Below are 11896 nucleotides of genomic sequence, written 5' to 3'. Positions count from 1 at the left end.
TTTCCCAATGTTCCACAAGATGGCGTACTACTCACATTTACCTGTAAACATCAAAACGGAAACTGTATAGTCATCGTCACAACAATTCATTGAGGGCAATAAACTGAAATCAACAAACGTTATTGCATCCAACTCCTGATATTAATAGGGCTGAGCCAGGGTCGTTACAATATGTTGCGGAATAGCTCGGGACTGTCCTTAGAGTGTGGCGGCAGGGTATCCTAGTGGTTAGAGCGTTGGACTAGTAACCAGAAGGTTGCAAGTTCAAACCCCCGAGCTGACAAGGTACAAATCTGTCGTTCTGCCCCTGAACAGGCAGTTAACCCACTGTTCCTAGGCTGTCATTGAAAATAAGAATTTGTTCTTAACTGACTGGTTAAATAAAGGTATATAAATATATATATTTTTTTTTTTAAGTGACGGGAACAAATATGAGGATTGCCTGCATACATTACGGGATTTTACGTCCTGGACATAAAAGCATGTTCAGTAGGAACTGTCCCTAGGAATAGGGCCCTAGGAATAGGACCCTAGGAATAGGGCCCTAGATTGGAACCTTTTGCAGACTTTTTTTTTTACCTTTAGGAAAGTCAGTTCAGAACAAATTCTTATTTTCAATGACGGCCTAGGAACAGTGGGTTAACTGCCTGTTCAGGGGCAGAACGACAGATTTGCACCTCGTCAGCTCAGGGATATGACCTTGCAAACCTTTCGGTTACTAGTCCAACGCTCTAACCACTAGGATACCCTGCCGCCCTACTATATATAGATTGGTAGTAGGGATGCACCGATATTACATTTTTGGCCGATACTGATATCCAATATTTTCCTTGCCAAAAACCTGATACCGATATAAAAAAAATGTTAGCGGCCTTTTCAGCATTCTAGTAGTTAAATGGTTTACACACAGCAAAACGTTATTTTTTGGGGCATTTAAGCATTATCCCCATTACCAGTAAAACATTATTTTTGGGGGCATTTAAGCATTATCCCCATTACCAGTAAAACATTATCAAAACCTTTTTCTTTCACTTACTTGCTGTGCTGTTTTGTTCAGTCATTTCCTTCTCAACCAGGATTTCATCATGTCACTGTGTCTGTTTACATGTTATCCAGCTGTGTATTGTAACATTTCACGTAAACCCTGTTTCCTGTCTGCTTTGAAGTAGCTAGCATCGAGCATGGTGGCGGCACAGTAAAGAGGCTCAGAGAGAATGCCTGTTAAAGAAGTAGCGGGTCTTGTACCTAGCATCGAGCATGGTGGCAACACAGTAAAGAGGCTCAGAGAGAATGCCACCGAATCGCTTGTTCACAGCCTCGAGTACTTTTCCAAGTTAACCCCACGGTCTGTGTCGGCAGTTTTGTTGAGCAGGCGCTTCAATGCCATGACGGAGGGTATCACGTCTACTACAGGTGATGAGCTTATTTCTCCAGTCAGTAGTTTAAATGGCGCTAGGAGGGTGTTCATGTTTCAAACAAGTTCTCAAATGCCATTGAAATGGCAGCAGCGGTATGAGAACGAGCACATTCTTGATCAATACGTCTTTCCTCAGTAGGAAATCCTCGTCGACCCGCTGTGCTGTCAGACTCTGCATGTTCATGGGGCTGACATCGCTGGTCCAAATGTCAGTCGTGAAGCTAATAGCAGTGAAGCCCGTAGCAAGTAGCTCATGGATGTGTGTTTCAACAATACTGTGTAACTCCGGTAGGGCAACATCTGAAAAATAATAGTGCCAACTTAGTAGTGTGTACTGGGGCTCGAGGTGCTCGACCAGTCGGCTGAAAGCCAACATCATCCACGACAGAGAACAGTTGATTGTCAAGGGCAATGAATTCTATTATCTTGGCGTTAATGGATTTAGTCTTTTGCGTTGTCTCGCTGAAATGTTCTTACTCTTTCAAATGACTGCTGGACTTGTTGACTGCTCAATCCACACAGCAGACATTGTGGGCGAGGTTAGGAATGCTGTGTTGTACTGCTGGACTTGTTGACTGCTCAATCCACAGCAGACATTGTGGGCGAGGTTAGGAATGCTGCGTTGTACTGCTGGACTTGTTGACTGCTCGATCCACACAGCAGACATTGTGGGCGAGGTTAGGAATGCTGCGTTGTACTGCTGGACTTGTTGACTGCTCAATCCACACAGCAGACATTGTGGGCGAGGTTAGGAATGCTGCGTTGTACTGCTGGACTTGTTGACTGCTCGATCCACAGCAGACATTGTGGGCCAGGTTAGGAATGCTGTGTTGTACTGCTGGACTTGTTGACTGCTCGATGCACAGCAAATCAAATCAAATCAAATTGTATTTGTCACATACACATGGTTAGCAGATGTTAGTGCAAATGTAGCGAAATGCTTGTGCTTCTAGTTCCGACAATGCAGTAATAATATTGTGGGCCAGGTTAGGAATGCTGTGTTGTACTGCTGGACTTGTTGACTGCTCGATGCACACAGCAGACATTGTGGGCCAGGTTAGGAATGCTGCGTTGTACGTGTAGCGTTATAATTTGTGGCATCATTACATCATCTACCTACGTTATATTGGTATGCACATCAGCGTTAAACTAGACATCGGGCCGATGCCTATGTTGCCATTTTTAGCCAATCCCGGCCGATTCCGATATGCTTACCGATATATCTTCCCTAATTGATACCTTTAGCAGACTCCATGTATAGATATATTTTCCCTAATTGATACCTTTAGCAGACTCCATGTATAGATACATCTTCCCTAATTGATACCTTTAGCAGACTCCTTGTATAGATACATCTTCCCTAATTGATACCTTTAGCAGACTCCATGTATAGATACATCTTCCCTAATTGATACCTTTAGCAGACTCCATGTATAGATACATCTTCCCTAATTGATACCTTTAGCAGACTCCATGTATAGATTGGTAGAAGTGACTCGCCAGAAGCAGTCAATGTTTAGGTTTTCTAGAGCGTCAATAGATCCTTTTCACATAAATCCTGACGGCCCTCGTCGACGGCATAGCGACGGCCCTCGTCGACGGCATAGCGACGACATAGCGACGGCCCTCGTCGACGACATAGCGACGGCCCTCGTCGACAGCATAGCGACGGCCCTCGTCGACGACATAGCGACGGCCCTCGTCGACAGCATAGCGACGGCCCTCGTCGACGGCATAGCGACGGCATAGCAACGGCCCTCGTCGACGGCATAGCGACGGCCCTCGTCGACAACAGAATGATGCTCTACGACTCCATCAACAAGGACAGGGGTCATGTTTTATTCAATGTATTTATTGACGAAGTACCTTTTTTAAAAAGAACTGTACAAGTGAATCCAGCAATCTGTGTCGTCTGTAGTTTATAAACCTCAAGAGACTGGCTGGCTGGCAGCGGGTTGACGACTAAAAACATAGGAAATATGACAATGTACATATTTACATAGTGAAGAGCTGGTTGGTTGAAAATAATAAATGAAAATGACAGTGATTTAAAAAACAACAGCACCTAGAGGCTAATGCATGTAATGACAGGTTATGACAATCAGTGATTGAAGTTAGGATGGGATTAAAAAAGGCACACACCCAGGATACACCCCCCCCCCCCCTCCCCAATACCTTCAATAACACAGCATTAAATACCATTCAGAAGGGGCAATGTAGTTTACAACTAAAATCAGGTATAATCCAACGTATAATCGTAAAATATATTTTATATAAAATGAGAACATGCTTGCTGATTTATTGGACAGAAAAACAACATTTTCTCATCTAAAACGTTATAATTCAGAGGGGGAGATAGTGGGACCACCATCTTGAATTTAGAGTGGGTCACCATCTTGGATTTAGAGTGGGACCACCATCTTGAATTTAGAGTGGGTCACCATCTTGGATTTCGAGTGGGTCACCATCTCGGATTTAGAGTGTGTCACCATCTTGGATTTAGAGTGGGTCACCATCTTGGATTTCGAGTGGGTCACCATCTCGGATTTAGAGTGTGTCACCATCTTGGATTTAGAGTGGGTCACCATCTCGGATTTAGAGTGGGTCACCATCTTGGATTTAGAGTGGGTCACCATCTTGGATTTAGAGTGGGTCACCATCTTGGATTTAGAGTGGGTCACCATCTTGGATTTAGAGTGGGTCACCATCTTGAATTTAGAGTGGGTCACCATCTTGGATTTAGAGTGGGTCACCATCTTGGATTTAGAGTGGGTCACCATCTTGGATTTAGAGTGGGTCACCATCTTGGATTTAGAGTGGGTGACCATCTTGGATTTAGAGTGGGTCACCATCTTGAATTTAGAGTGGGTCACCATCTTGAATTTAGAGTGGGTCACCATCTTGGATTTAGAGTGGGTCACCATCTTGGATTTAGAGTGGGTCACCATCTTGGATTTTTTGGGATGAAATATTCCTATTGTGTATTTACCCTCTTCGACCAGATCTGAGTACAAGTCACCTTCAGCCACTGTTTCTCCAGAAGTTGATTTAAAACCCAATACATTTAACTCCACATTATAGACTGGACTATTGAGGGAAATTGGGATAACTAAGTTCATTTCTTCCATACAGACAGATACACAATAAAACAAGATATTTCACAACGGAACTAACTGTATGGACAGAGACAGATGTACAGACAGTGTCCAGACACAGACAGGTTACGAATGTTCTTTGGCTTTACATAGATCCACGCACCGTAGATCAGTTCATTGTAGAAATACAACTTAGTACATAGAACACACACACACAGTCCAGGAACCTTGGAGTAAAAAAATAAAAAAAACAGATCCTAAGACAGTTTCCTCTCCGGAGAGTGACACCTTATTCCCTATATCGCGCACTACTTCTGACCACGGCCCTATGAAACCTGGGGAAAAGTAGCGCACTATATAGGGAATAGGGTGTCACTTGAGATACATCACAGGGTTAGGGGTAAACTGATCCCAGATCTGTGCTCTGCTATGGAGCAGCTTTGATGTGAAACAGATACAGGCCCTGGGTGTCTGAGGGGAGAAGTTGGGGAGAGGTGCAGTACATTAATGATCGACAGACAGTTTCCAAATTCCAAACCGATCCCTAGCCCCCACTCCAAATCAAGAGTGTAAGGGGTTAGGGTTCAACCTAGAGTGTAGGGTGTTTCAACCTAGAGTGTAGGGGGTTAGGGTTCAACCTAGAGTGTAGGGGGTTCAACCTAGAGTGTAGGGGGTTCAACCTAGAGTGTAGGGGGTTCAACCTAGAGTGTAGGGGGTTCAACCTAGGGTGTAGGGGGTTCAACCTAGAGTGTAGGGGGTTCAACCTAGAGTGTAGGGGGTTAGGGTTCAACCTAGAGTGTAGGGGGTTTAAACCTAGAGTGTAGGGGGTTAGGGTTCAACCTAGAGTGTAGGGGGTTAGGGTTCAACCTAGAGTGTAGGGGGTTAGGGTTCAACCTAGGGTGTAGGGGGTTAGGGTTCAACCTAGAGTGTAGGGGGTTCAACCTAGAGTGTAGGGTGTTTCAACCTAGAGTGTAGGGGGTTAGGGTTCAACCTAGAGTGTAGGGGGTTCAACCTAGAGTGTAGGGGGTTCAACCTAGGGTGTAGGGGGTTAGGGTTCAACCTAGAGTGTAGGGGGTTAGGGTTCAACCTAGAGTGTAGGGGGTTAGGGTTCAACCTAGAGTGTAGGGGGTTTAAACCTAGAGTGTAGGGGGTTAGGGTTCAACCTAGAGTGTAGGGGATTCAACCTAGAGTGTAGGGGGTTCAACCTAGAGTGTAGGGTGTTTCAACCTAGAGTGCAGGGGGATTAAACCTAGAGTGTAGGGGGTTCAACCTAGAGTGTAGGGGGTTCAACCTAGAGTGTAGGGGGTTCAACCTAGAGTGTAGGGGGTTCAACCTAGAGTGTAGGGTGTTTCAACCTAGAGTGCAGGGGGATTAAACCTAGAGTGTAGGGGGTTCAACCTAGGGTGTAGGGGGTTAGGGTTCAACCTAGAGTGTAGGGGGTTAGGGTTCAATCTAGAGTGTAGGGTGTTCAACCTAGAGTGTAGGGGCTTCAACCTAGAGTGTAGGGTGTTCAACCTAGGGTGTAGGGGGTTCAACCTAGGGTGTAGGGGGTTCAACCTAGGGTGTAGGGGGTTCAACCTAGGGTGTAGGGGGTTCAACCTAGGGTGTAGGGGGTTCAACCTAGAGTGTAGGGGATTCAACCTAGAGTATAGGGGGTTAGCGTTCAACCTAGAGTGTAGGGGGTTCAACCTAGAGTGTAGGGTGTTTCAACCTAGAGTGTAGGGGGTTAGGGTTCAACCTAGAGTGTAGGGGGTTTAAACCTAGAGTGTAGGGGGTTCAACCTAGAGTGTAGGGGATTCAACCTAGAGTGTAGGGTGTTTCAACCTAGAGTGTAGGGGGTTAGGGTTCAACCTAGAGTGTAGGGGGATTAAACCTAGAGTGTAGAGGGTTTAAGCCTAGAGTGTAGGGGGTTAGGGTTCAACCTAGAGTGTAGGGGTTTCAACCTAGAGTGTAGGGGGTTTAAACCTAGAGTGTAGGGGGTTGAACCTAGAGTGTAGGGGGTTAGGGTTCAACCTAGAGTGTAGGGGGTTTAAACCTAGAGTGTAGGGGGTTTAAACCTAGAGTGTAGGGTGTTTCAACCTAGAGTGTAGGGGGGTTAGGGTTCAACCTAGAGTGTAGGGGTTTAGGGTTCAACCTAGAGTGTAGGGGTTTTAACCTAGAGTGTAGGGGGTTCAACCTAGAGTGTAGGGGTTTCAACCTAGAGTGTAGGGGGTTCAACCTAGAGTGCAGGGGGTTCAACCTAGAGTGTAGGGGGTTCAACCTAGAGTGTAGGGGTTAGGGTTCAACCTAGGGTGTAGGGGGTTAGGTTCAACCTAGGGTGTAGGGGGTTAGGGTTCAACCTAGGGTGTAGGGGATTAGGGCTGGACATAAGTAAGAAGGTATGTCCCAAAGGGCACACTATACCCTATATAGTGCACTACTTCTGACCAGAACTCTATGAACCCTGTTCAAACGTATCACACTACATAGGGTGCCCTTTGGGACAAACAGCCAGAGGCAGTTGAACAGGATAATAGACATGAAGCGTATCCTGGAGAAGATGTCTGGACTGCCTGGAAAACAAGATGACAGCCCTCACAGGACTCCGCCATCTAGCTTTACAATATATACCTTTACATATAAACCACCAGGAGTCCCAAACCACACCCTAACGCCCCTCTCCCCCCCCCATGTAGTGCACTAGCTGGGGAAATAGGGTGTGATTTGGGACAAGCCCAAGCTTTGATGGTTTAGAAACACACTGGCAGCATTCCAAAAGGCACCCTATTTCACAGAGTGGACTCCTACCCTATAGGCTCTGGTTAAAAGTAGTGCACTAGAAAGGGAATAGGGTGCCATTAGCCAAAGGGCTCTGGTTAAAAGTAGTGCACTAGAAAGGGAATAGGGTGACATTAGCCAAAGGGCTCTGGTTAAAAGTAGTGCACTAGAAAGGGAATAGGGTGACATTAGCCAAAGGGCTCTGGTTAAAAGTAGTGCACTAGAAAGGGAATAGGGTGCCATTAGCCAAAGGGCTCTGGTTAAAAGTAGTGCACTAGAAAGGGAATAGGGTGCCATTAGCCAAAGGCCTCTGGTTAAAAGTAGTGCACTAGAAAGGGAATAGGATGCCATTAGCCAAAGGGCTCTGATTAAAAGTAGTGCACTAGAAAGGGAATAGGATGCCATTAGCCAAAGGGCTCTGGTTAAAAGTAGTGCACTAGAAAGGGAATAGGGTGCCATTAGCCAAAGGGCTCTGGTTAAAAGTAGTGCACTAGAAAGGGAATAGGATGCCATTTGGGACTCTTGCCCCAGCCTGTACATGTGTTAAAACCTACTAGTACCTGTACATTACCCACCCAAAAACAATAGTAATAACGTCTACAGGTAAACAGACTACTTCTCCTTTGATGTCCGTAGGCGCAGCGTTGTATCAAACAATATACAGCTGCAGTTTTAATTCAACCGCGTTTGTTTATACAGAATGCTTTGACATCACTAGGTGACATCACAGGATGGAGCGTGAAGGTTCTTTATGACCTCATTATGATTGATGTCATAATGAGGTCTACGTGTTGAGGAGATGAAGGCCTCCCGGTGAAAATCCTCACCTCATCGTTTCACGTCCCAAACGGCAGCCTATCCCCTATAGTGACCAGGGACCGTAGGGCTTTTATTTTGGAACACAAAAACACCGTCTCTCAGCTCCAAATGATTTTACATTTCGGGATTCCATAAGTATTCCCAGGCATAATATATAGATATGTGATTGAATACAAATGTAAGCAAGGTTTGGAATGATTATGTTTTAGTCAAATTCTCTCTTTGTTTGGTTTGTTGCAGTCAATTTGCATTCCACAAATGATATGTAATGATATTCAGGTCCCCTGACCAGCCACTCAAGGAAATAAAAAAATCCGCCTGTGGCTGAATCTAGGTGATGATCACTGGGGTCTAGGGTGCTATTTGGGCCGCATAAATCCCCTCTGCCCCCTCAGTGACGCCGCCTAGGGACTGAAGGGAGTGAGATTCCGGAATGGAACTCAGCCGTCATCCTGTTCCGAGCACCATGACGTCTCCATAGCAACTTAGCAGCAGCTGGTTCTGGAAGGAGAACAACAACTCCTCCCCCAGAGCAGGAAGACTGTTTAGAATGGCTTTTCACCCTGTTCATCCCTCCATTCTTCTGTCTCATCCTCCTTTCCAAACGCCTGTTCCTCTACGCTGGAACCAGGAGGCAGTGACATTCTGGACCATTCCATTCTTCTGTCTCATCCTTCCCCCCCCTCCTTTACACCCCCTCCCGCTCCTCCTCTTCCAAAAGCACTCTCTCCACCTCCTCTTCACCCCCCCTCCTTAACCCCCAACCCCCCCCGCTCCTCCTCTTCCAAAAACACTCTCTCCACCTCCTCTTCATCCGATTCAGTCTTTTCTATGCGTCATTGTTCCTTCCTCCACCTCCTACTTCCTCCCGGCTCCATTTCCTGTTTCAGTCCACCTTCTCTACCTTACCGATGATCTTCTCCTCGTAGATGGGCAGGACGGCGTCGTCCTCTTTGACTTCTTCAAACACCACGCCACAGTCAAACTCATCACTCACCTTCTTAAAGTAGAACCTAGGAGACACACACACAATGAATCAACACACACACACAGTGAATCAACACACACACACACACACAATGAATCCACACACACACAATAAATCAACATACACACAGTGAATCAACACACACACACACAGTGAATCAACACACACACACACACACACACACACACACAGTGAATCAACACACACGTAGTGCCCTACGTAGGGAACAGGGTTAGAAGACAGGACTTCATCGTCCACTGGTATTCACCCTGTTCCCTTCATAGGGCCCAGGTCACAAGTTGTGCCCTACGTAGGGAACAGGGCCCTACGTAAGGAACCATTTGGGACACCTACGTAAGGAACAGTGCCCTACGTAAGGAACCATTTGGGACACCACCATGGTCTCCAGAGCTTAATCTCCACGGCGACGACCTCTCACCTGTAGAAGCCCTTCTTGGTGAGTAGCTCCTTGAACTGTCCCAGGGTCACCACGCGACCTTTGGCCGTGGTGCGGTAGGGGATCGGCTCGCCACAGAAGTAGTACGCCACAGTTACGTTCTCACACTGTGACCCCTGCTTCTTACTGCTTAGAGACTTCTGTCTGGAGGAGAGGAGACAGACAGCACTGCTTAGAGACTTCTGTCTGGAGGAGACGAGACAGACAGCACTGCTTAAAGACTTCTGTCTGGAGGAGAGGAGACAGACAGCACTGCTTAAAGACTTCTGTCTGGAGGAGAGGAGACAGACAGCACTGCTTAAAGACTTCTGTCTGGAGGAGAGGAGACAGACAGCACTGCTTAAAGACTTCTGTCTGGAGGAGAGGAGACAGACAGCACTGCTTAAAGACTTCTGTCTGGAGGAGAGGAGACAGACAGTACTGCTTAGAGACTTCTGTCTGGAGGAGAGGAGACAGACAGCACTGCTTAGAGACTTCTGTCTGGAGGAGAGGAGACAGACAGCACTGCTTAAAGACTTCTGTCTGGAGGAGAGGAGAGAGACAGCACTGCTTAAAGACTTCTGTCTGGAGGAGAGGAGACAGACAGCACTGCTTAAAAACTTCTGTCTGGAGGAGAGATGAGACATGAGACAGACAGCACTGCTTAAAGACTTCGGTCTGGAGGAGAGGAGACATGAGACAGACAGCACTGCTTAGAGACTTCTGTCTGGAGGAGAGGAGACAGACAGCACTGCTTAGAGACTTCTGTCTGGAGGAGAGGAGACAGACAGCACTGCTTAAAGACTTCTGTCTGGAGAAGAGGAGAGACGGAGACATGAGACAGACAGTACTGCTTAAAGACTTCTGTCTGGAGGAGAGATGAGACATGAGACAGACAGCACTGCTTAAAGACTTCGGTCTGGAGGAGAGGAGACATGAGACAGACAGCACTGCTTAAAGACTTCTGTCTGGAGGAGAGGAGACATGAGACAGACAGCACTGCTTAAAGACTTCTGTCTGGAGGAGAGATGGAGACATGAGACAGACAGCACTGCTTAAAGACTTCTGTCTGGAGGAGAGGAGACGGACAGCACTGCTTAAAGACTTCTGTCTGGAGGAGAGATGGAGACATGAGACAGACAGCACTGCTTAAAGACTTCTGTCTGGAGGAGAGGAGACAGACAGCACTGCTTAAAGACTTCTGTCTGGAGGAGAGGAGACAGACAGCACTGCTTAAAGACTTCTGTCTGGAGGAGAGGAGACATGAGACAGACAGCACTGCTTAAAGACTTCTGTCTGGAGGAGAGATGGAGACATGAGACAGACAGCACTGCTTAAAGACTTCTGTCTGGAGGAGAGGAGACGGACAGCACTGCTTAAAGACTTCTGTCTGGAGGAGAGATGGAGACATGAGACAGACAGCACTGCTTAAAGACTTCTGTCTGGAGGAGAGGAGACAGACAGCACTGCTTAAAGACTTCTGTCTGGAGGAGAGGAGACAGACAGCACTGCTTAAAGACTTCTGTCTGGAGGAGAGGAGAGACGGAGACATGAGACAGACAGCACTGCTTAAAGACTTCTGTCTGGAGGAGAGGAGACAGACAGCACTGCTTAAAGACTTCTGTCTGGAGGAGAGGAGACAGACAGCACTGCTTAAAGACTTCTGTCTGGAGGAGAGGAGACAGACAGCACTGCTTAAAGACTTCTGTCTGGAGGAGAGGAGAGAGACAGCACTGCTTAAAGACTTCTGTCTGGAGGAGAGGAGACAGACAGCACTGCTTAAAGACTTCTGTCTGAGGAGAGGAGAGATGGAGACATGGGACAGACAGTACTGCTTAAAGACTTCTGTCTGGAGGAGAGGAGACGGAAACATGGCCTCCTGCTAGATCCCCTGATCCTAATCAACACTAACCCCTCGTTCCAACCTCAACCCCCCCTCCTCTTACCTCTGTTTAGCCTGCAGCAGGGTGGCCCTCCTCCTCTCCTCCTCCAGTCTCCTCCGGGCCTCCTCTAGCTGAGTGAGGGGGTTGGGTGCGGGATTGGGAGGCATGGTGGGGTCCTGGATGAAGGGGTGGGAGGGCTGCACGTTGTTCCGCAGCTGGGCACTCACCCAGGGGTGCACTGCCCCAGGACGCTCCACAGAGCTGGGTCTCAACAGCTCCACACTCCCCTGGGTCTTCCTGGAGCCTGTGGTACTCCTAGAGGGGAGAGGGGGGGGGGGGGGGGGGGAAGAGAGGGGAGAGAGAAAGAGGGGGGGATGGGAGAGAGAAAGAGGGGGGATGGGAGAGAGAAAGAGGGGGGGGTGGGAGAGAGAAAGAGGGGGGGGTGGGAGAGAGAAAGAGGGGGGGGTGGGAGAGAGAAAGAGGGGGGGGTGGGAGAGAGAA

The 11896-nt window shown here is 47.6% G+C and overlaps 2 protein-coding genes across 10 annotated transcripts in view; both read right to left on the bottom strand.

Moving 5' to 3' along the window:
• Positions 1-3248: 3248 nt before the first annotated feature.
• LOC116373021 (serine/arginine-rich splicing factor 4-like) lies at positions 3249-7403 on the bottom strand. 9 transcript variants are annotated; one of them, XR_004209478.1, is made up of 4 exons: positions 6668-7403; positions 6499-6525; positions 6224-6272; positions 5579-6153 (listed from the first exon to the last, which is right to left on the bottom strand). XR_004209478.1 is itself a non-coding variant. In XM_031821712.1 (3 exons), the coding sequence occupies exon 3, from the start codon at positions 4543-4545 to the stop codon at positions 3820-3822; it is 726 nt and encodes a 241-aa protein (XP_031677572.1). In that variant the 5' UTR covers positions 4546-5192; positions 5546-5572; positions 5911-6492; the 3' UTR covers positions 3249-3819. The 9 variants fall into 9 exon arrangements, 3 of the variants coding, with proteins under 3 accessions (XP_031677572.1, XP_031677573.1, XP_031677574.1); XR_004209481.1 differs by having other exon boundaries at positions 5579-5910; positions 6181-6250; XM_031821712.1 differs by lacking the exons at positions 6499-6525; positions 6668-7403 and adding exons at positions 3249-5192; positions 5546-5572 and having other exon boundaries at positions 5911-6492.
• A 289-nt stretch (positions 7404-7692) lies between these two features.
• LOC109885463 (axin-1-like) overlaps positions 7693-11896 on the bottom strand; it is a 40534-nt gene continuing 36330 nt past the window's right edge. Inside the window, 3 exon segments of the mRNA XM_031821711.1 lie at positions 7693-9101; positions 9516-9677; positions 11459-11710. Coding sequence (XP_031677571.1) covers positions 8975-9101; positions 9516-9677; positions 11459-11710 — 541 coding nt within the window. The 3' untranslated portion in view covers positions 7693-8974.

The sequence above is a fragment of the Oncorhynchus kisutch genome, unplaced genomic scaffold (genome assembly GCF_002021735.2).
Source record: "Oncorhynchus kisutch isolate 150728-3 unplaced genomic scaffold, Okis_V2 scaffold4011, whole genome shotgun sequence".
Taxonomy (NCBI): domain Eukaryota; kingdom Metazoa; phylum Chordata; class Actinopteri; order Salmoniformes; family Salmonidae; genus Oncorhynchus; species Oncorhynchus kisutch.
Note: the sequence above shows the minus strand (reverse complement) of the source record. Positions and strands in the feature narration are given on the sequence as shown.